This window comes from Hipposideros armiger, unplaced genomic scaffold (assembly GCF_001890085.2).
Source record: "Hipposideros armiger isolate ML-2016 unplaced genomic scaffold, ASM189008v1 scaffold_3, whole genome shotgun sequence".
NCBI lineage: Eukaryota > Metazoa > Chordata > Mammalia > Chiroptera > Hipposideridae > Hipposideros > Hipposideros armiger.
The window spans coordinates 9,107,510-9,130,093 of record NW_017731353.1 but is presented as its reverse complement, the minus strand read 5'-3'; the positions used below and the strand labels follow the sequence as shown (position 1 = coordinate 9,130,093).

General features: G+C 57.0%; 3 protein-coding genes across 12 annotated transcripts; all 3 read left to right on the top strand.

The window, feature by feature from the left end:
- The first annotated feature begins 451 nt into the window (after positions 1-451).
- On the top strand, positions 452-8,014 carry NPDC1 (neural proliferation, differentiation and control 1). 6 transcript variants are annotated; one of them, XM_019640748.1, is made up of 9 exons: positions 452-812; positions 5,282-5,428; positions 6,560-6,694; positions 6,790-6,960; positions 7,036-7,102; positions 7,160-7,259; positions 7,341-7,423; positions 7,597-7,693; positions 7,842-8,014. In XM_019640748.1, exons 1-9 carry the CDS (start codon positions 701-703, stop codon positions 7,917-7,919), a joined length of 990 nt encoding a protein of 329 aa, XP_019496293.1. In that variant the 5' UTR covers positions 452-700; the 3' UTR covers positions 7,920-8,014. The 6 variants fall into 6 exon arrangements, with proteins under 6 accessions (XP_019496293.1, XP_019496316.1, XP_019496290.1 ...); XM_019640771.1 differs by having other exon boundaries at positions 453-812; positions 7,175-7,259; positions 7,344-7,423; XM_019640745.1 differs by having other exon boundaries at positions 454-812; positions 6,787-6,960; positions 7,344-7,423.
- Positions 2,678-3,486, top strand: LOC109381790 (ectonucleoside triphosphate diphosphohydrolase 2-like). The gene is made up of 2 exons (XM_019640786.1): positions 2,678-2,770; positions 2,877-3,486. The coding sequence occupies exons 1-2, from the start codon at positions 2,693-2,695 to the stop codon at positions 3,078-3,080; spliced, it is 282 nt and encodes a 93-aa protein (XP_019496331.1). The 5' UTR covers positions 2,678-2,692; the 3' UTR covers positions 3,081-3,486.
- A 3,265-nt stretch (positions 8,015-11,279) lies between the features above and the next one.
- FUT7 (fucosyltransferase 7) lies at positions 11,280-22,166 on the top strand. 5 transcript variants are annotated; one of them, XM_019640696.1, is made up of 4 exons: positions 11,280-12,644; positions 13,243-13,328; positions 13,420-15,569; positions 20,886-22,166. In XM_019640696.1, exons 2-3 carry the CDS (start codon positions 13,316-13,318, stop codon positions 14,499-14,501), a joined length of 1,095 nt encoding a protein of 364 aa, XP_019496241.1. In that variant the 5' UTR covers positions 11,280-12,644; positions 13,243-13,315; the 3' UTR covers positions 14,502-15,569; positions 20,886-22,166. The 5 variants fall into 5 exon arrangements, with proteins under 5 accessions (XP_019496241.1, XP_019496224.1, XP_019496213.1 ...); XM_019640679.1 differs by having other exon boundaries at positions 13,243-15,569; XM_019640668.1 differs by having other exon boundaries at positions 11,280-12,778; positions 13,243-15,569.
- The last annotated feature ends 418 nt before the right edge of the window (positions 22,167-22,584 follow it).

Genomic DNA, 22,584 nt, shown 5'->3' with positions numbered 1-22,584 from the left:
AGGCTACTCTTGCCCCCTGGTGGCCTCCCTTGAAAGCGGCCAACTCACTCCAACCATGGTGGCCACCAATACCGGCTTAGTTCTGTGCGTGTGTTTGCTTTTACCGGTGTGTCTCTGAGTGCCCGGTGCGTCTTTGGGCACACCTGTGCGTCTCTGTGCACCTGTCCATCTGTGTGCGCCTGGTGTTCCTGTGTCCCTGGGTGCTCGCTCCTCCAGACCCGGGCAGGTCCTCTGCTCTAGCGGGGTGGGGGTGGGGTGGAAGTTAGCAGCCCCACAGGGAGGGGCAGGGGGAAGCGCCTCCTGGGGAAGCCGACTATCGGCCAGTCCCTAGCCGGATTTGTGGAGAACAGAGAAGGTTATCGGCGGCAGAGGCTGCAGAGGTTGCGGCACCCTGAGGCCCACAGGAAAGGGGGTCGGTCAGAACTGGAGAGAGGGGGAGGGGCACAAATAGAGGCGCCGTCCCGCCCCCGCAGGTGGAGCGCGCAGGCGCATTCCGCCTGCGCTCCCTCTAGCCTCGGCGCCTCCATCCCTGATCCTTTGCCGCAGCGTCAGCGCCAACGCCTCTCTTCCTCCTTCTCTTCCTCCTCCGCCTCCTCCGCCCCCTCCTCCTCCTCCTCCGCCTCCGCCGACGCGGCGCCGGGAGCCCGCGCCGAGCCCCGGGCCGCACGGTGCCATGCTGCCCTGGCGGCGGCGCTGAAGGATGGCGACGCCCGTCCCTCCGCCCTCCCCGCGGCACCTGCGGCTGCTGCGGTTGCTGCTCTCCGGCCTCGTTCTCGGCGCGGCCCTGCGCGGTGCCGCCGCCGGCCGCCCGGGTGAGCGAGAGCGCTGGGCGCAGGCCGCGGGGCGCCCCGGGCGGGGGTCGGGCTGCGCGTCGCCGCTGTCACCGTCTCCCGGGCCCGCAGGCCCCGCAGGCCCGGCCCGCCTCGCGCGGGGTGCGGTAAACATCCATCGGGCCGCCGAAGGCCTCCGCTAGATGGGTCTTCTCCCGGGTTCCTGGCGGCGACCCCGGAGTTCAGGCGCTTCTCTTTGTCTCAGTCCGTGAGCCCAGCTGTGTCCGTGTCTCTGGTGGGCTCTCTGCGTGGGCCCACGCCAACAGTCCGTCCTGTGCGCGTTTCTATGGTGCGGGCCTGGCCATGGGCGCCTGGCTACCGGTGTCTGTCCTGGGATCGGGGTCGCCGTGCTGGTCTGCCTACCCCCATGCCCCCAGTGGTGTTGGTCACGTGCCTTGCTTGGTTGCCATGGCTGGGTCTGAAGGTTCCCGGGGTACTCGACAGCTTGTCCCAGGCTTAGGGTCTCGCTCTGGCTTCAGCGGGGGCAGCAGATGCTTCCTGTCTCAAGCTTCCTCCCTTTCGCTCTTCCCTGGAGGATCCGGCCATTCTGCCTGTGCTAGGGGCTGAGGGGCACCTCCCAGGGTGGACTTCAGGCAGAGAGCTAGGAGCCTGGGATCCTCGGAGACCTGCCTTGCTTCCCAGATGGGCACCGACATTCCAGGCAGTGAAGGTCTGCAGGGACCTGGGCTCCCAGGAGGCAGAGCTGGGACACTCTGTGCCCACACATGCACTCAGTTCTCCTGGCAGCCCCACAGGGAGGTGCTGTTCTTAGTTCGTTTTACAGACGAGGAAACTGAGGCACAGAGAAGTTAAGTGACTGTACGTGGTGCTGCTGGGATGCTGACCCCGGCAGTGTGGTTCGTTATGTGTGGGTAGAGCAGGGCAGGTTTCCTCCTGGGCATAGCACCCCTAGATGGGAGGCTGGCATGGCTAGGAGAGGTGCCCAAGGAGGCCTGAAGGCCGGAGCTTGGCTGGCCAGGGATGGCAGAGGCTCCCTACTGAGAGCCTAGCTCCAGGGCCTGCAGGGTGGGGCCTCCCAAGGAAATGGACTGTAGCCACTGTGCTCAGCCCCTGGGGTGCACAGGTGCCAGGCCAGTTGTTCACTGGCTTTATGCTCACCCAGATGTGGGGTGGGGTGCCAGCCACTCGCCAGCTGCCACTGTTCTTGGAACCTCCTTCTGGACCCTGAGGCTGGAGTGGGGACTTGCCCAGGACTAAACAGGCAGCCATGTCTTCCTGAGCTGGGGGTGGAGGGTGGGAGTGTAGGGCGGCCCCTGGCACCCAGACCTTGGAGCCAGCTTTGGATCTCAGGCCGCTACCTGTGACCTGGGTGCACTCTGGGTTTTCAGCACCAGAGGCAGGGAGTGCCTGGCTTCCTAGGCACCCAGCTGGTGGGTGGAGTCCAGAAAGACCTGCTGGCATAGGCTTAATGTTTAACTAGCCCAAACCCCAGGCCTGGCTCACTGATACTGGTGCCTGCTGACCCAGGATGAGTACCTCTGCCCACCTGCCACAGGGACTGCTGGCACTTCCTGTAGGAGATGCCTACAGCCAGGATGCTGTGTCAGGTTATCACGGAAACCAAGCTAGGCCAGTCAAGGTCTGGAGAAGGACAGAGCTGGGCATTCTCTGGTCTTCCATGTCACCCTGGGCCCCAGTGGCCTTTCTGCAGTGTGTGTGTGTGTGTGTGTGTGTGTGTGTGTGTGTGTGTGTGTGGGGGGGCAGCACACCACTGACCACCCCTCCCAGCTGGGCCGAGACCCCACGGTAGCCGCAGGCCCAACATTCTCCCACCTGCGTCCCAGCTGCAGGCTCGGGCGCCGGATCAGGGAGACCGCCTGCCCCACTACTGCGCCGGGGCCATGTTCGTGCAGCAGCTGCTGAGCCGGGGCTACGGTTTCGACCAGCGCACCTTTGGCGGGGTGACCTTTCAGAAGAAGGTGGGAGCAGGCTGGTGGGCGGGTGCGGAGAGGGGCGGGGCCCGGCGCGGAGGGGCGGGGCCGCCCCGGGTTGCGCGGAGGCTGAGGCCGCGCCCCTCTCCCGCAGGCCGGGGACACCGCGGTCGGCTGGGCGCTCGGTTACATGCTGAACCTGACCAACCTGATCCCCGCCGAGCCGTCGAGGCTGCTCAAGGGCACCGACTTCAGCTCTTGGGTCGTCCTCCTCCTGCTCTTCGCGGCCTTGCTCCTGGCCGCGCTTGTCCTGCTGCTGTGCCAGGCGCGCTCCACCAAGTCGCCGAGCGCCATCTAGGGACGGGCTTGGGGCAGCTACCCCAACCCCATATTCTCCCATCCCTCCCTCCACCAAACGTTCCTCAGCCTCTCTGTCCCTAATGCAGCCCCGAAACCGAGACCGGATTCTAGCGCCATGCCCCAAAGGGGGCCCAGGTGGGCGAAGGGAACCGAAAACAGCGGTTCCAGCCCCCTCCAACCTGGGCTCCGTCTCAAAGCCTCGTGCTCTTCCTCGTCCTACTGGGGCTGGGCGGTTCGGACACCCCTCAGTCCTCAGCCTGTGACTGCAGGGCTGGGTCTCCAGGAAGTGGAGCCTTTACTGTGATAATCAGGGCCCTCAGAGACGCCCACCACCATCCGGGTCTGTTTTAGGGGGCGGGCCGACGCCTACTTGTAGAATTTTGTAATAAAGAGTTTTTCCTAGAGTGGTAGCGACAATGTTCATGAAGTGGGGCGCCTTTTCCGTTGCCTGCCCCGCCTCCTCACAGCTGTGTCGCTCATGCAGGCCCACCCCCCTACCCAAAGGCAAACCTCGGCTCTCTTCCCTACTTCTGCTCTGGGTCCAGACCTGGGGCGGCGCAGACCCCGTTTCCCTGCTCCGCCGACCTTCGTGGCCTGAGAGTCTCTGAGTCGCTTGAGTCGTCTCGAGCTGGCACAAGCCCTGCCGCAGCCCTAGGTCTGCATCAGTGACCTAGGCCAGCCTGGATGCTGGTCCTTGGCCTGGAGTGGGGGGAAGCCGAGGTCGTGGGCTCTGCGGGTGCTAGGGTCCAGTCAGGGCTGAAGATGAAGCGTGTGGGCGGTGTTTATATCAGGGCCAGGAGGGATGCCTGGGCCCCGTTGCTCTAGAGCCAAGCCTCGCCAGTGCACAGGGACAGCGCTAGTCTCCTGGCTGGGTGCTTTTCTACATCCCCAAGAGACATCAGCCAGCCCCCACCTGCTGCTCCTGCAGCGTCCCCCCTCCCCATGTACTGTTTTCTCCAGCGTGGGAAGGCGTGGTCTTGGCTGCATCTCCCATTGGCCCCAACCGTTCTGGTAAGTGAGCTCAGACACTACTTCTGTCCGGTCAGGGCCCTGTTGGGGAAGAGGATGGCAGTCCTTGTCCTGCTCACCACCACCTCNTTCTCTGGTCTTCCATGTCACCCTGGGCCCCAGTGGCCTTTCTGCAGTGTGTGTGTGTGTGTGTGTGTGTGTGTGTGTGTGTGTGTGTGTGTGTGTGTGTGTAGGGCTGGGCTGAGAGGAAGGGTCCCGGTCCTCCAGAGACACCCCCATCCTAGACTCCGCAAGTAAGATTGACTGGCCTGCTGGGTATCCTCCTGGATCTGCAGCTCACTGACTGGGACCAGTGTCCCAGGCCTCTGGACATTCCTTAGCTGTGAGGTAATTCACCTTCTGCAACCGAGGGGAAATTGAGGCAGGCAGGACCACTGTCCTCAACCCCCAGCATCAGGATAGGAGCCTTTGGCTGTGTGTATAGGACACCACAGTCTGAGCCCCAAATCAAGAACTGGGCCTCGCCAAAGTCCCAGGCGTTCCCCAGTCCTTGGCAGTGGTGGTTGTAGGAGTGACCCCAGCTTGGTCTCTAAATTCAAAGCAAGTGAGACTGGCCAGTTCCATCCCAGGTTTCCCTAACCCCAGCAGGCCCTCTGTGTCCTGGATACAAGCCGGAGGTTAGACATGGGGGAACAGACTTCCAGGCTGGGCACTTGCTGTCATGTCTTCCAGCTCTGCTCTCTAGGGCAGTAGGAAGGCATGTCAGGGTTTGGAAGGACAGCCATGATGTGTATGTGGGGGGGTGGGTAGCCAGCATTCTTTGCTGCTCCTGAGCCGGAGAGAGAAACCTAAGCCCCACCCTCTGGGGCTCTCAGTATAGACAGAGGCTTGTTTGGGGCATGCTGAGACCAGGGGTTGGACTTGGAGGGCTGCACGGCCCTGCCCAGGAGAGCTCGGTGCTGCCGGACAGTGAGGGTCAGTTTCCGTACAGAGGGCTGGCTCAGGCCTGGAGAGTGGACTCTGGGGAGTGGGTGGGGCAGGGGCGTTCCGATAAGTCTTTGGACTGTTTGTCTTCCTGGTTCTGATCGCGGGCGGTTGGGAGGAAGGGCCTGCCCAGAACAATGGTCAGAGCCGGGCCTGGCCAGCTCTGTGGGGGAGGGGCCGGGTGGCGGGGACAGGGCCGCCTCTGTGCAGGGCCGTGACCCCGCTCTGCCTCTGCTTCCTTCCCAGATGTGGCCGCCTGTCCCGGGAGCCTGGACTGTGCCCTGAAGAGGCGGGCACGGTGCCCTCCAGGTGCACAAGTCTGTGGGCCCTGCCTTCAGCCCTTCCAGGAGGACCACCAAGGGCTCTGTGTGCCCAGGATGCGCCATCCTCCGGGTACATACGAGAGGGCAGGAGCACCTTCCTCCCTTTCCCGCTGATACATTTGACCCCCAGCCTCAGCTCTCAGGTCCTCTGAGCTCTGTGGGATGCGAGGGACACTGATGTCACTCTCCAGGTGGCCTGGTGATCCTTTCCAGATGGCATCAGCCCAGAGCCTGGTGGTGGGCTGAGGCCCAGGGCAAGGGATGTCGGGAGTGAAATACTGGGGTGATCCTGGAAGAGGCAGGGTCAGAGTTCCCCAGGCCTGGGTCCCCGAAGCGTCTGCCCCAAACCCCTCAGGCACCTACTGCCCCACCCCCTGGGCTGTCCCTGTTCTTTGCCCAGTGTGCCCTCTGTCTCCGTTGCTCACTCGTCCACTTCATGTGCATCTGGGGTGCCCCACCCGCTGATCTGAGCCCAGACACTGAGTGACTTCAGGTGTCATGAGTGGGGCATTTCGGAGGGCTGCTGGGCTGCTGGGAGTCCAGCCCCGTGGGCGGTGCTTCCTGGAGAAGCACGGTCCTGGCAGTGAGTGGGGCGGACACGGAGAAGCGCAGGCCTGCTGCAGAAGCAGCGCTCAGCTCTCTGTGCGGTGTGTGGGTGTTCTCCTGGCGCCTGTCTGGCCTGTGGAGCTCACTGTAGGGACAAGGGGGGAACCAGCCACTAGCCCCACCGGGATAGCTGCCCTCCCTCCTCATGACTTGGTGGGGGGGGTGGCAAAATGGGGCATCTCCCCACTGCCCCCTTGGCAGTGAAGGTGATGGGGTGGGGTGATGTGTTGTCCCAATGCTCTGCCCACCCCTTTGTTGGTAACAGTGGGGAAAGGGCAGCCTTGCCCTTCTGGCCTTTGAATGTCCTCTAGCACCTCCACCCCTTGGCGTCACCCCCACTTTTCCTGGGAATGCTGCTGCTCTCACTGAGCGCCCTCATTTGTCACCATGGCAACCCAGGGTAGCCAGGGGCTGCAGGCTGGTACCTGGTCCTCAGGCCACCAGTGCCTGGGAGGAGCCTGGAGGAGGAGGGGGGCCTAGGCCCAGGGACTGGCTTCAGGATGGGTCCGTCTGTCTCTGGAGGCCTCCTGCAGCTGGTGTTGCCAGGGAGGGACTAGGGGGGCCTCTCCACCTTATGGTCCCTTGCCCTCCACAGGGCACAGCCCATCCCAGCCCAGACTGGAAGATGAGATTGACTTCCTGGCCCAGGAGCTAGCCGGGCAGGAGGCAGGGCCCTGGAGGCTCACAGCCCTGCCCCAGCCTGAGGGGCCCCATCGGTTTCTGGAGCCTGGTGAGACCCGGCCTATTCCCCTACCTGGCATGTCTCCCCATCTCCCTGACCCGGGCCTGGTCCTTCTCTTATAACTTGCCTTCTCTCTGCAGCAGCCACCCTGGGGCTCTCAGAGCGAGGCCAGGGCCAGGACCTGGGCCTCCCCTCCACTCAGGGAGTCCCTGCGCCCACGCCCCGCACCACCTTGGGCTCCCCTGTGTCATCTGGGCCGGTGCACATGTCCCCCCTGAAGTCCCGGGGCGGGCGCGGTGACGGCCTCGCCCTCGGTAGGTCTGGGCGGGCGGGGTGGTAGGGTCCTGGCTGGAAGCCCGCCCTCACCCTCACCGCGCCACTCTCCGCAGTGTTCATCGTGGCGTGCTCTGTGGCTGGCGTGGCCACCCTCGCTGTGGCCGCTCTCTGCTGGTACAGGTGAGCGTGGGGAAGGCGGGAGGGTGGGCGAGCCGGCGGTGACCCGGCGGGTCTCAGGCTCTGCTCCCGCAGGCTGCAGCGAGACATCCGCCTGACCCAGAAGGCTGACTACACGGCTCCGCAGGCGCCCGCGTCCCCCGCAACTCCCGGGATCTCGGTGCGTCGCCCGCCCCGCGCGCCCTCTGTAGCGCTGTCCCTAGTCGCCGCGCGTCTTGACGCTCCCTTCCGCTCCCCGCAGCAGCCCGGAGACCAGCGGCTGGCGCACAGCGCCGAGATGTACCACTACCAGCACCAGAGACAGCAAATGCGGTGTCTGGAGCGGTGAGCTGCCCCACCTACTACCCCCGGCCCCTTCGCCCCCACTCCTGGGCCCCACCGACCACAGCGAGGCTCGGGTGGAGGGCTGCTGAGCACCCACTTCCAGGCTGGGCCCCTGGCACCTGGAGGGTGTGGGAGGACCCAGCGATCCCGCCCCCGCCCCCCCCCCCCCCCAGGCATAAAGAGCCGCCCAAGGAGCTGGACTCAGCCTCCTCGGACGAGGAGAACGAAGATGGCGACTTCACAGTGTATGAGTGCCCGGGCCTGGCCCCGGTGAGTGCTGGGGGGGCCGGCGAGTGCCGTGGGGGCGGGGGACTTACCAGTTCCTGGGGGCTTTCTCCCCAGGTGGGTGCCCTGCCCCCACCTGGCCACCCTGCTGCCTGCCCCTCCCCCTGGGCTTGCCTAACGCCCGTCTTCGCAGACCGGAGAGATGGAAGTGCGGAACCCGCTGTTCGACCACTCCTCACTGTCGGCCCCTCTGCCGACCCCACCGCAGTGACCCTGAGGCTGACGCCCACCCTCTTGAGGACCCTGCGGCCCGCGGGTGGGAGGGCAGGTACCGGCGTTTCCCAATAAAGAGACTGCGTTCTGACACTCGGTTGTGCTTGTGGCTGGGCCTCGGCACCAGCCTGGAACCCCTTTGTGGGGGACAGGGGACCTTTCGTTCCTCCTTGAACCTGTCCTCTTTGAGTCTTGACCCCCAGAGAAGGGAATGGGGAGAACCCTAGAGACCAGGCATGGACAGGGATACTGGAGACAAGCCAGTTAAAGTACATTTCAAATCTGGGCCCTGGTGTGCTGGAGACGGGCCCACCTGCCCTGCTTTTGGGGCTCTGGTGGATGGCCGCTGGAGTGGGGGCCTAAGGGTTCCAACCACAACCCCAGAGAGAGGGGGCACCTCTGCTCTGCTTGGGAAACCCTCACTGCCTGCTGGGGAAGGGGGGCTTTAGTTTCCTACAGACACAGAGGACCACCCTGCACCCTCTTCCTCCAGGCCTCACCCCTACTCACACTGCCCCCAGTGGGACAGTGGAGGGGTGCAATGCAGGGCCAGGCCGGTCTGGAGTTGGTGCCACCCCCTGAGTGACCCATCCCATGTGTGATAAAAAGGGTTGGGGTGCCCACAGACACCTGGCAGTGGGCACCCAGTGCCCCATTCCTGCCCGTTGTCCACCTGGGCCGGAAGGCGGGGAAAAACAGGATGTGAGCCTTGGGTGTGGCAGCTCTGGTGCCCACACAGGCCCCTGGGCCCCTGCAGCCTACGTGGAGCAGGCTGCCAGGCATAGGGACCCGAGGGACACCAGGGTGGGCTGGTGCAAGAGAGGTGGTGGGGACACCAAATGTCAGGAGCAGGGTCTTGGCCCCCCCCAACCCCCCTACTGAGGAGCAAGGAGGTTTGGGGAAGGTGGGGGGGTCGTACTTCATGGTGAAAAGTGCTGAGCTGGCCTGGGACAGGGGCTCCTGGGGGTGAGGGATCAGACCTGTGTGCCCTACCAAGGCTGGGGAGGTGGAAACATTGGGTTCAGAAGCTCCTCAGCGGTTCCTGAGGGTGGCTCTCAGATGATGAGGGCAGCCCTGCATGGGACAGACAGTTACCTGAGGAGAGACAGGTGGGGCCTGGGAATCCAAGTTGGGCCTGCTTGGGTCTAAAAGCAGCGGTTCTCAACCTTCCTAATGCCACGACCCCTTAATACAGCTCCTCATGTTGTGGTGACCCCCAACCATAAAATTATTTTTGTTGCTACTCTATAACTGTAATTTTGCTACTGTTATGAATCGTAATGTAAGTATCTTTTCGCTTTCCGATGGTCTTAGGCGACCCCTGTGAAAGGGTCATTCGATCCCCAAAGGGGTCGCAACCCTCAGGTTGAGAACTGCTGGACTCTAAAGGCTTGTCCTAAAGCAGCACATTTCTGGGGCTAGATCCCATCTAAGCTGGAAAGTCCCTTCCCCTGCCTGCCTGGACTCCAGGTCTGTGGCCTTGGGCTGGCCCTCCGCTGGGAGCCTGTCCCATTGTGCAGGGTGTGGGAGGTGGAAGGTGGAAGGGGGAAGGGGGCGTGTGCAGGCAGCTGGGAATCCGTGTGGGATGAGGGCAGGCTGATAAGGATTGCATACCCACTGTCATTTCATCCGAGCCGTTAGGAGACAGCCATGGAGAAAGCAGGTGCAGAGACATTAAGGCCTCACTCGTGGGCGGCCTGGCACCCAACTGGGTCTGGTCCAGACCAGTCTGCCTCTCTAGCTTTACCCTGCAGACCCAGGACCAGGAGGTTCCCCTGGAGCTCTGGGCTCAGTCCCTGGGGTCCTGACGCTCACCTTTCCAACCTCCTGCTGGCCTGACCGGGGCAGAAAGCGGTCACTGGTGTACCCTGTCTTTTCTACCTTCTTGGGGCTCTGTTCCCACTGCCCAGGGCCCCAGTGAAGAGGGTCCCCCTTCTAGTGGCAGCTGCAATGAGAGGGGAGCCGGCAGGCCTGGGCCAAGGAAGGGAGGGCAGAGGGCCGGGGTCGTCCGGGAAGTGGGGCCTCCCTCGGCTCGCTTGCCCGGCACAGCGCCTTGAGCAGCTCAGCACCCCACTGCCCCCCTGGCTCCTGTGACTTCTGTTGGCCCTAGGCTTGCTCAGACAAAACCAGCCCCTGCTTCTGTCCAAACTCCTACAACCCTCTTTCTCCAAGCCCCAGGGTGTGGTGGGCTGCCCTAGGGCCAGGGCTTAAGACCCAGGGAGGCACTGGCTCCATAGGGACTCTGGAGACCCCAGTCCTCAGCACGTCTGATCCTGAGTCTCCCAGGTGTACAGCACACAGGAGTGGGTCTTGGGTCTCAGTGCAGAACAGAAGGGGTGAGTCAAACGTGGGAATAGTGCGTAGGTCCCTGGAGGAGCCGCCAGCAGATCCTGGAGCGCCTCCTGTACCCGGATGTGGGTGTGCCTCCAGCCTGGGCTGGAAGGGAGAGGAGTAGGAGGGGGGCTAGCTGGCTGCGGGCGCATCTGTGCCTTTGAGGTGGTCCAACTCATGGCCCCTCCTACTGCCTGCTGCGGCTGGCTCCCGACACCACCCTACTGCTGCCCCCTTGACTGCACCCCAACCTGGGGGCCCCCTGGGCACCTGCCAGCTTCTGTGCACCCACCTTTTCAAAGAGGTACCCTGAACTGTCCATACCCTCTTGAGAATAAATTGCGTTCTGGCTCCCTCTGCTGCTTTCACCCCTTGGCAGCCAGGTGGCTCTGGAGCATGGCCACCAGGGGGCCTTCAGGTCTGGTGTCTGGGCTCTGCCCTGCTTAGGCCATCCCTTGGAGGGCAGCTAGGCTCTGGCCTTCTCTCCCTGAGGCGCCCCTTAGTCTGGGCTGGGTGGCCTCCTTCCTGCTGCTCAAGGTGCTGTCACATGCAAGGGGCAATGACCGGGAAGCTAGCTACCTGCCCTCCGTCCTGGCACAACCCCTGGTTTTGACTTTAATTGGTGCCCATTGGGAGGCTGGCCTGGAGCAGGCCCGAGGGCTCAGCTGCGGGAATGACAGCATGTTCCTGATTCTGAGATGCTCATGGGCTGTTGAGCTGGACTTGGGTGCCGGCCTGCATCCCACTGAGTCACGATGCCCAGGGATGAGATGGCAGGATGAGGCCCCCCATTTTCCCTTTGAGTCATTCTCTCTCACCTCTTACCTCTGAGAGCCTCTCATTCTGACCCATTTCTGGGCCAAACTCGGAGCCCCATTTCCCAGCCAGCAGCTTCCCACGACTGGGGCCCTGTGGCTGCCAACCTGAGCTGGCAGGCTGTGCTGGGGGAGCCGCCAAGCCAGGGCAGAGGCGCGGAGGTTCCTTCGAATCCACCCAGGAAGGGAGCAGGCTGCGGGTGTGGGTGAGGTCTGTGGCAGGGGCCCGGGCCAGCCTGGCCGTACAAACAGGAAGGGCAGAGGTGCTGGCAGCTAGAAGCCAGGTCGCTCACAGGCTGCGGAAGGATCAACTCCTTCCTGTGTGCCCCCGCCCTCCGCTGGGTGCCTGCCACAGGGAGAGCAGGTGGGCTGAAGCAGGCCTGAAGCAGGGTGTGGCTCCTCTGGGGCCCCCCTGCCAGGAAAGAGATGCCAGGGTGGGGCCAAAGGCCCAGTGCCACCACGATCACCTCCCCAAACATTGGGGTGGCTGGAAGGGTGGGGGCTGGTGACAGTCACCTGCTCTGGTCAGGCCCTCACGCTGACCAGTGGGATCCAGGCCTGGCTGCTGCTTCTATGCCTTGGGTCTGCCAGATGGTTTCCGACAGATCCCACAGCCCTGCCTCCCTCCTTCGCTATTGCTCAAGGCCCCACCGCAGCTCAGAGGCTCTGTAGGGGGTGGGGAGCCTCAGAGGGGCCAAACTGCCCCCGTCTCCTGCACTTGCCTCTGTCCCCCATGGGCCTGCTGCCAGCTCCCAGGTTCCCGCCCTGATGGCAGTCTGGTCCTCACTAGGGGGCAGGAGCTGGAGGAGGCCAGCTGCCCTGAGGAGGGCAGGACAGAGAAGGCAGGGCAGAGGGAGGCCCACAGGATGGCATGGGTGGCAGACCTGGCCAACGGTTCCTGGTTGCTGTTCCTTTTATGACATCTGGCCCGTAGCCTCCAAGAACCTCACCAGCCTGAGGCCTCCAGGACGCTAAGCGTGCAGGCTGGGATCTGCCCTGCCATTTTCAGGACCAAGCAAGAGTCCAGCTGCGGAGAAGGAAGCTAACGGAACACCGTCTCGGCTGAGAGTGGGGTGCAGGTTGGAGATAAGGGAAGCCTGACTGTGCTTGCTGGCCACATCTCTAGCTCAGAAAAACTAGATCAAAAAGGGAAGGAACTGGACCTCCAGGCCATGGCCTCCGGGCTGGCTGGAGCGGGGGGGAGGGGGGGGGGACTCTGGACTTTAGCCTTCCTTTTCCTGGAGCGGGAGCCAGCCCCCTGCCCGCCCGCGTCAGGGACACAAAGACTCCTTCCCTTTCCAGCTTGGAAAGCCCCCTCCCACCCTCATCCTGGGCTGTGGGGCCTGGAGGAAGAGACCTGGAGCCCCCAAGGGCAGCCCTCCCACCCCAAGTCCTGCCCATCAGCAGCTCTTCCCAGCCCGGCCAGGACTCTGGGCCTACCCCCAGTCTGGGACTTCTACGGACATGTGGCCTGGAACAGGGAAAGAAGGCCCTGCGGCTGCCCACTGTGGACATGTGCCAGAGCCTTGTGTGGACAGACACTCCTAGGACCCCGGGAATCTGGGTTCTGGCACAAGGTGTCCTAGAGGGCAGGGGTGGGGTGGGGTGGCCCAGTTAGAAGCAATGGGAGAAAGCTCAGCCTCCTGGCAGAGCTGAGCACAGCACATCTGCAGCATGAGGGGCTGGGAACCCACGGTGGAGCTGACAGCTGGTGAGCAAGGGAAGTAGGTGATGCCACACTGGGAGGGCTGGCGTTGGCCTGCAGCTCAGTGTGTCGTGGTGTCCAAGGGAAGCACGTCCACGGGCCCAGGTCTGGGTCCTCAATGTCCGGGAGCCCTCTGGGGAGGGGCTGCCTCCAGCCAGGATGGCCTCCCCTTCCCTGAGGCTCAGTGGCCCCGCTCCCTCCCCTGTCTCTTGTGCCTGCCCAGAGGCCAGCAGGGGTAGGGGGCATGGAAGTGGGCACAACTTGGCGCCCCTCCTGTAACTGCCTCCCCCAGCAGCCAGAGGACTAGAGGGAGGCGGGGTGAGGGTGGTGGTTCATGTCAAAGGTCACCTCCAGGGCGGGGGCAGGGGCGGGGCAGGGGTGGGAAGGTACCCTGGTTTCCCTCATCCTGGGCAGATGAAAGAAGTGTGCTTCCAGGTGGGGTTGGGTGCAGCACGCAGCTGTGATTTCAGGGTGCCTCTGCCTGGTGGCTGCCGTGATTTGAAAGCCTGGGGTTTCTTGGGTGCCTGATTCTGGGAGCTGCAGATGAATAATGCCGGTAAGTGTCTGGTGTTCAGGGAGGCTCGGGCTGGGAGGATGGGCTGTGGGTGAGCCCCGGGAGATAGCCTCTCTTCCTGTGTCCTGCGTAGGGCGTGGCTCCACCCAGAAGCTCCGAGCCCTGTGGGGCCTGGCCGGGGTGGCCCTGCTCACGGTCCTCTGGCTGCTGTGGCTACTCCGCTGGGCCCCTGGGGCAGTCCCGGAACCCCAGTCCACACTCACCATCCTCATCTGGCACTGGCCCTTTGCCAACCAGCCCCCGGAGCTGCCCAGCAACACCTGCAGCAGATACGGCGTGGCCCACTGCCACCTGAGCACCAACCGCAGCCTGCTGGCCACTGCAGATGCAGTGGTATTCCACCATCGCGAGCTGCAGACCCAAAAGATCCGCCTGCCCCTGGCTGAGCGGCCACATGGGCAGCCCTGGGTGTGGGTCTCCATGGAGTCGCCCAGCCACACTCATGGCCTCGGCCGCTTCCAGGGCGTCTTCAACTGGGTGCTCAGCTACCGCCGCGACTCAGACATCTTCATGCCCTATGGTTGCCTGGAGCCCCATGAGGGGCCTGCACCGCCGCTGCCGGCCAAGAACGGGGTGGCCGTCTGGGTGGTCAGCAACTTCCAGAAGAGGCAGCGGCGCGTGCAGTTGTACCAGCAGCTGGCACCTCACCTGCGGGTGGACATGTTTGGCCATGCCAACAGGCGGCCACTGTGCACCAACTGCCTGCTGCCCACTGTGGCCCGGTACCTCTTCTACCTGGCCTTTGAGAACTCGCAGCACCCAGACTACATCACTGAAAAGTTCTGGCACAACGCACTGGCGGCCGGCACCGTGCCGGTGGTGTTGGGGCCCCCCAGGGCCACCTACGAGGCCTTCGTACCACCTGACGCCTTCGTGCATGTGGACGACTTTGGCTCGGCCCAAGAGCTGGCTGCCTTCCTCACCGGCATGAACGAGAGTCAGTATCGGAGCTACTTTGCCTGGCGACATCGGTTCCGTGTGCGGCGGTTAGTCGACTGGCAGGAGCGCTTCTGTGCCATCTGTGCCCGCTACCCCCACCTGCCCCGGGACCAGGTCTACCAGGACCTCCAGGGCTGGTTCCAGGCCAGAACTCCGCAGGCAGGGGAGGCGAGGCTGGCTGGGTGCGGGCGGTGTGGGTCGACAGCTGGGTGTTGAAATCAAACCACCAGGCATCCGGCTCCCCAGGCAGCCATCAGGCTAATGTGGAGGTGGGGGTGGGAGGCCAGGAGCAGAATGGGGGAGGAATGGGCGGGTCTGGGCAGGCTGCCTGGAGGAAGAGGCTGGTGGGCATTGGGGCAGGCATTTGGGGGTGGAGGTGAGAGCAGGGAGGGAGTTAATGGGGGTGCATGTTGCTGAGGCCCATTGAAGACCAGAGGCTGCTAAGGCCCTCCCTCCCGACCTTGATCAAATCTTGGGTGGGTCAAGGCTGAACCCTTGATGTGGGCATGTGAGGATGTGGGGCTGAGACAGGCTAGAGGCAGGGCCCTTGGGGCTGAAGACATGCCATCCTGTGGTTTGTGGGGACAAACCCTGGGTCCCCCGAGCCTCCTCTGCACCCAAGGTCCCAGGATGTGCAGTCACGCCGTCCACCCCACCCATAGTTCTGGAGCTCCAGTGTGCCGGTCTGTGTAGGCTGGGGCCCTGGGCTGAGGGAGCCAGGTGGTCCTTACAGCTATCTCCACGACCGCACCCCCCCACCCCCACACTAATTTCTGACCTAATGAGGTCTTGTGGGAGTGTCTCGGAACAATGAGACCTGTGTGGAATGATATCCGTTATCTCCCTTTATTTGCATAGGGTGGGACACAATGGCGCTGTCCTGGGGGCTGTGCAGGCTGTGTGAAGGCACAGTACATGTTGGAATACAGTGGGAGCTGGTTAATGGAAAACAGCCTTAAGGCACGTAGCACATGGGTCTTCGAGTAATCCAATTTCACTTCCTTTGAAATTTTCTCAATAAAAGCCAAAAGAAGACCCGATTCGGGGCTCAGTCTTACAGGCTGAGCTCTGCCCACTCCCCTTGGTCTCGTTCCTATCTGACTTTTGTCTCATGAGTACTTATTCAATCTGCGTCTCCCCTCTCGTGTCCCATTTGTGTGGCAAGGGACGCTAAACATGACATCTGGCGCCCAACTGTGGGAGCTCAAAGAAAGGAAGGCGGACTACAAATCTTCACCACGGATTTCATGGCGCAGACCCCAGGATGGGCTGGCACTCTACTTGGTGAGAAGTAGGGAAAAGTCCTGAGGAATTTTACCGGGGCAACCGGAAAATAACTTAACATCTTTTGTATGAGAGTGTGAATGTGTGAGTGATTGATTATAGTTTCAAGACTATTAATAGTCGCGAAGCTTATGTGGGCTCTACTCTGCGGTTCCGTAATCTGTCATAAGGCATAACGGCGACTGATAATAGTGTCTTCGGGCACTTGTTCACCAGTTCGGGGGCTTATACTGAAGTGCCTTCAGCCAAGACAGACTTAGTCCTGCGAGGGACGCGGCCAGACGAGCATCTGAGAGTAAAATTGAGTGAAAGTTCTATCTTCCTTATCTACTAACATGGGAAATACTGAGAGTCGTTACAGACCTTATATTTGTCTCCTTAAACAGCTCTTAAAGAAAGGAGGGATAAAAGTCTCAGAAAAGAAATTAGAGGAACTTTTAAAAGTTATTGAGACCCATTGTACTTGGTTTCCAGACTTAGAGACTGTAGATTTAGATCAGTGGGACATGATAGGTAATGATCTTAGTGAAAAACAACTTCGAGGAGATAAGTTACCAACTTCAATTTGGGAAACTTGGAGACGGGTCCGGTCAGTTTTAGAACCTTTAAATACTGACACGGAAGAAGAAGAGGATTCTTTAGATAAAGAAGAGGATTCTTTAGAAGCTCCTACAATAATTCCTAAAACATTATACCCTTCTTTGGAGGGTGGTCTACAGCAATCTAGCCATTTGCCCCCACCACCAGTAACTAGAATGAAAGACTGGGGGTTAAATAAAAAACCACCAAAACCTAAACATCCAGTATCTCCCACTACGCAAGCGCCTCCTTATGCTCGAGGTCCACATTTGTCACTGTCAGCTATAGAAAGAGGCTAGGTTAGAAGGAGATTTGGACGCTTTGAACTTTCCAGTAATAATTCGGGAGCGTATAGCACCCAATGATGAATATCCAAATGGTATGCATGTGTTAGAACATGAACCTTTTCCTTTTAAAATTCTTAAAGAACTTAAACAGGCAGTTACTCAATTTGGTCCAACTTTTCCCTATACCATAGGATTGGTTAGAGGTATTGCTGACAGAAACAGGATGATACCAATAGATTGGAATGCTCTAGCCAAAACTTGCCTTTCGCCATCTCAATTTTTGCAATTTAAAACTTGGTGGATCGATGGTGCAGACATTCAGGGCAGACATAATCAGGCTGGTGAAATTAATATCACTAAAGATCAGTTACTGGGTGAAGGAGAATGGACAGATCCTCAGAATCAGGTCACTATGAGTCGTCAAGCACAAGACCAGCTTAAAAGAATCTGTTTGATGGCATGGGAAAAAATAGAAATGGAAGGAAAAGCTCCAATTTCCTTTCAAAATGTATTTCAAGGACCTCAGGAGCCTTATTCAGAGTTCATAGCTCGTTTACAGGATACTATTAAGAAACAGGTGTCCAACGCTCAAGCGGCCGATATAATTCTACAAATCATGGCCTATGATAATGCTAATGAGGATTGTAAAAAGGCAATTGGAGCTCAAAAAGGAAAGACAGATGCGATGGGGTACCTTCGCTTATGCCAAGGGGTAGGGACTGAACAATTTAAAGCCACCATGTTAGCTCAAGCTATTACAGGAATGACTATGGGAAAAAATAAATTTGCTGGCACTTGCTATAATTGTGGAAAACCTGGTCACACAAAAAAGAAATACAGAAAGAAAAAAATGCCTCCCATATGCCTAATTCTGCTCCTGCAGAATCTAAGCCACCTGGAGTATGTCCTAGGTGCCAAAAAGGGAGACACTGGGCATCTGAATGTAGATCAGTTTTTCATAAGGATGGAACTCCCCTTCAGGGAAACGGAAAAAGGGGCCAGCCCCAGACCCCGACAACAATGGGGGCATATGTAACACCAGCCGTTCCTCAGAATTACCAAACAATGCCTCCCCCAAACTTTCAGTGCAGCAATTAAGCCCAGCAACAGAAGGGAGTGCAGTGGTAGATGTCTGCACCACTCAAGACATTTTACTGCTTCCAGGAGAAACACCTCTTCGTGTACCCATGGGGATTTTTGGGCCACTTCCACCCGATACTGTTGGACTTCTCCAACAGTTGGTCGTTCTAGCTTAACCTCCAAAGGAGTAACAGTCCATACAGGTATTATTGATTCAGATTATAAAGGAGAAATTCAAATTATAATGTCTTCCACAGTTCCTTGGTCTGCTAAGAAAGGAGAGCGGATTGCACAGCTACTTCTGCTCCCGTGTGTCCTCCCAGGAAAAAGGGGACACAAAAAAGGGGAACTGGAAGTTTTGGAAGTACAGGACAGGCAGGTATTTTTCTAGCTGAGAAAATCTCCAAAATTCGTCCTGTGTGTCAAATTGAAATTCAAGGAAAGAAATGTAATGGTCTTTTAGATACTGGAGCTGATGTTTCTATTATCAGTTCTCAAGAATGGCCAAAAAATTGGGAAGTACAAGAACCTAACATTAATATTGTTGGAGTAGGAAGAGCTTCAGGCTTACGCCAGAGTGTTTGCATTTTTCCTTGCACAGGACCGGAGGGGCAACAGGGATTTTTGCAACCTTATGTTGCTGATATTACCATCAATTTATGGGGTAGTGATTTGCTAACCCAATGGGAAGCAGAAGTTTGGATCCCTCCTGGACTGTATAGTCCTCAGAGTCAAAAGATGATGAGTCAGATGGGATTTCAACCTGGAAAAGGGTTAGGAAGATTCAATCAGGGAATCACTCAGCCTGTCCAACCCTCACCTCAGCAGGGAAGAGAAGGCTAGGCTATCAGACCAACCATAATAACCCTTTTTTATAGGGGCCGCTGTTGAAGAGCTATGAGCTCCTGTGCCTCTCAAATGGAAGAATAACACCCCTCTATGGATTGAACAGTGGCCCCTCCCTCAAGAAAAATTAGAGGCTTTAACAAAATTAGTACAGATTCAGTTAGCGCAAGACCATATAGAACCTTCTACTAGTCCTTGGAATTCTCCAGTATTTGTCATCAAAAAGAAATCAGGAAAATGGCGAATGTTAACTGACCTTCGCGCTGTTAATGCAGTCATTGAACCTGTGGGTGCCGTGCAACCTGGACTTCCTCAACCCTCTATGATTCCAAAAGATTGGCCTCTTATAGTTATTGATTTACAGGATTGTTTATATACAATCCCTTTACACCCTCAAGATTGTCCACGATTTTCGTTTTCTATTTCCTCAATTAACAATAAAAAACCAATTCAAAGATATCAGTGGAAGGTACTTCCACAAGGAATGCTTAACAGCCCGACCATCTGTCAGCTTTATGTAGCTCGAGCTCTTACTCGACTAAGAACCAAGTTTTCTAACTGTTATATCATTCACTATATGGATGATATCCTCTGTGCTGCATCTTCCATGGAGCAGTTAACAGCATGCTTTGAATTGCTTAAAAATCAGCTTGATTCAGCAGGACTTTGCATTGCTCCAGATAAAATTCAAACAACCAAGCCAGTAGAATACTTAGGAGTGGAGGTTGATAGACAGACTATTAGACCTCAAAAGGTTCAAATTAGAAGAGATCAGATTTCTACCTTAAACACTTACAAAAATTACTGGGAGACATCAATTGGCTACGACCCACTTTGGGCATTCCTACTTATGCTCTTAGTAATTTGTTTAGTCTTTTGCGAGGACCCTCACAACTTGATAGCCCTCGTAAACTGACTTCCCAAGCAATTAAGGAATTAGAGTTAGTTGAACAAAAAATACAGAAAGCTCAGAAACAATGTGTAGATCCTTCTCAGCCTTTTCAGGGTCTGCTTTTTTCCACGCCACATTCACCTACAGCAGTTATAGTATAACAAAATAATTTGGTTGAGTGGCTTTTTCTGCCTAATAATTTTGTTAAGTCTCTTCCAACTTATGTGGACCTAGTCTCTGAATTAATATCAAAAGCTCGTACCAGAGTTTTACATCTCAGTGGACAAGAACCTAATCAGATAGTGGTTCCCTTTAAAAAACAACAAATTTCTCATCTCAACATTCATGATGAATCTTGGCAGGTTGCCATTGGTGATATTTGTGGTATTATTGATAACCATTATCCTAAAAATAAATTGTTTTAGTTTTTACAAAAAACTAATTGGATTTTATCTAAAAAGTTCCGACAGGAGCCCATCCTCCAGGGAGTTACAGTTTTTACTGATGGATCTAGCAGTGGCAAGGCAGCAATTGTTAGTGAAAAAGGACGCCAACTGGTACAAACTAACTGTACCTCAGCACAAAGAGCTGAACTTGTGGCTGTTTTAACCGCATTCCAAAATTATTCTGACCCTTTAAATATTGTTTCTGATTCGGCTTATGTTGTTCATACAGTACAGAACATTGAGATGGCATCCTTGTCATATAATTCAAATCCGTCTCTTCAAATTATATTTAATCAACTCCAGCAAGTTGTGAGAAACCGTCAAAATCCATTTTTTATTACTCACATCCGCATTCACACGGCCCTCCCAGGTCAGATGACGTGTGGTAATGCTATTTGCAGATTCCCTAGTAGGGAGCGCTCAGGTTGCTGAAGCAACCCACTTTCACTCCCTGACCCAGACCAATGCTGGCGGTCTCCGGTCTCGATTTCCAATTACTTACAAACAGGCCAGACATATTGTTCAAACCTGTCCAACTTGTCAAATTCTTAATGCTCCACAGGAATGTCCTAAAGAAGTAAACCCTAGAGGTCTTAACCCTAATGATATCTGGCAAATGGATGTAACTCACATCCCGACCTTTGGACGTTTATCATTTGTGTACGTTTCTGTTGATACCACCTGGGCTTTCTTGTAGCAACTGCCCAAACGGGAAAAACCGCCGGCACATTCCTGCCGCCATCTGCTTGTCTGTTTTCTATCATGGGCCTTCCTAAAACTATTAAAACAGACAATGGGCCTGCTTACATCAGTTCTAAGTTTGCAAATTTCTGTGCTACTTGGCGAATTACCCATAATACTGGAATTCCTTATAACTCACAGGGCCAAGCCATTGTAGAACGTGCTAATTCCACCTTGAAAAAACAATTACAAAAACAGAAAGGGGGAGACATGAAAGAAACTCCTCAGGTGCAATTAGCAAGAGCCATGTTTACTTTAAATTTTTTTAATTCATCTGGTTCAAGTACAGAACCACACCTTGGGTGAACTGCAGCAGAAAGACATTTTAATAACAGCCCAAGAAAATTAAAAAATGTTCCCATATGGTGGAAAGATATTCAAACCAATCAATGGAATTTGGGGACTCTGTTGACATGGGGACGAGGTTTTGCTTGTATTTCTCCAGGTGCTGAAGAACATCCTTTGTGGGTACCTGGCCAGTGTGTCAAACCTTATCATGAGCGACACGCCCAAGAAAAGAAAGTCAATATGGCAGAAGATTGCAAGATATGATTGGCCTCCTAATTGGCCTGTAGTGGAGGATACTCGACCTTCGGCACCTCCAATGATTGTGATATCTAATCTCTCACTTCAACCAGCCCACCCAAGGCCAACAGCTCCTTCAGCTTTTCTTGTAATTACTATCTTACATAGAACTGAAAGGTTTATTGGCCTTTTGATAGCAGCAATAATGGGTATAATAGCTATAACCACTGTTGCTGCTGTCTCTGGAGTGGCTCTTCACCAAATGGTGCAGACTATTCAATTTGTACAATAATGGCATGAAAATGCAAGTAAAACTTGGAGTCAGCAATTGAGAATTGATCAAGAGATCAGCATACGTTTGGCTAACTTAGAAACAACTGTTGTTTCTCTTGATGATCAATTGGAAAGTCTCCGGACTATGATCACTTTAAAGTGTGATTGGAATGTTTCCACTTACTGTGTAACTCCTTTTTCTTACAACCAGACATGTACCCCATGGTCTGAGGTACGAGCTCATCTTTTGGGACATGTGCCCAACCTGACTGTAGATATTCTGCAGTTGCAACAAGAAGTGGATCAGATGTCATCTGCGAATCTCCAGCTCCTCCGGGAGAGGATGCCCTTTCCGCGGCTGCGGAAGGATTGTCTACTCTGAACCCACTCACATGGATGAAAAACCTCGGTGAAGGTTTTGCTGGTGCTTTTGCACTCCTATATAATCATTCTGTTTCTGTTTTGTCTAGTCGTCCGGTGTGGACAGCAAACCCTCTGGCGGGCCATAGATGAAGAAACTGCAAAGTCCGTGTTTCTCCTTCTACAAAAACAGAAAGGGGGAGATGTTGCCTTACAGCTACCTCCACGACCGCCCCCCGCACTAATCCCTGACCTAACGAGGTTCTGAGGAAGTGTCTCGGAAAGCTGAGACCCGGTGGAATGATATCGGTCATCTCCCTTTATTTGTATAGGACGCGGCACAGTGGCACTGTCCTGGGGGCTGTGCAGGCTGTGTGAAGGCACAGTACATGTTGGAATACAGTGGGAGCTGGTTAATGGAAAACAGCCTTAAGGCACGTGACACACGAATCTTTGAATAATCCAGTTTCACTTCCTTTTAAATTTTCTCAATAAAAGCCAAACGAAGACCCGATTCGGGGCTCAGTCTTACAGGCTGAGCTCTGCCCACTCCCCTTGGTCTTGTTCCTATCTGACTTTTGTCTCATGAGTACTTATTTAATTTGCGTCGTCCCTCTCATGTCCCATTTGCCCTTGCCACGCTGGACGTGACAGCAGTCCACTTGGGGAGGGGCCACTGATCAATAAAGAAACGAAGGACAAGAGAGGCATGTGTCAAGTCTATGAGGCACAGGGCCCCACATATCTTCCCCCACCCCCGACCTGCTGCCATGTTGTCCTCCTGCCTTCCTGGCCACACAGGCCTCCTTGTCCTGATGGGACCTGCCTGCTCGACCTCAGAGCCATGCACTCCATCTGCCTGAGAGGCCCTCCCCCGCACTGCTCTGCCCACTCCCCCCACGAAATTGCACTGCATCAGAGAGCCTTCCCTGACCCCCAAAAGGCCGAGGGGGTGGACAGCACGTTGCAAGGTCAAAAACTTGGCT

What these genes read in the sequence shown, in the direction of transcription:
- NPDC1 (XM_019640741.1), top strand. Translation starts at nt 701, where the DNA reads ATGGCGACGCCCGTCCCTCCGCCCTCCCCGCGGCACCTGCGGCTGCTG. An exon ending in GCCGCTCTCTGCTGGTACAG is followed by an intron (nt 7,103 to 7,159) that starts GTGAGCGTGGGG and finishes GGCGGGTCTCAG; the next exon opens with GCTCTGCTCCCGCAGGCTGC. An exon ending in CAAATGCGGTGTCTGGAGCG is followed by an intron (nt 7,424 to 7,596) that starts GTGAGCTGCCCC and finishes CCCCCCCCCCAG; the next exon opens with GCATAAAGAGCCGCCCAAGG.
- LOC109381790 (XM_019640786.1), top strand. Translation starts at nt 2,693, where the DNA reads ATGTTCGTGCAGCAGCTGCTGAGCCGGGGCTACGGTTTCGACCAGCGC. An exon ending in GGGTGACCTTTCAGAAGAAG is followed by an intron (nt 2,771 to 2,876) that starts GTGGGAGCAGGC and finishes CCTCTCCCGCAG; the next exon opens with GCCGGGGACACCGCGGTCGG.
- FUT7 (XM_019640679.1), top strand. Translation starts at nt 13,323, where the DNA reads ATGCCGGTAAGTGTCTGGTGTTCAGGGAGGCTCGGGCTGGGAGGATGG.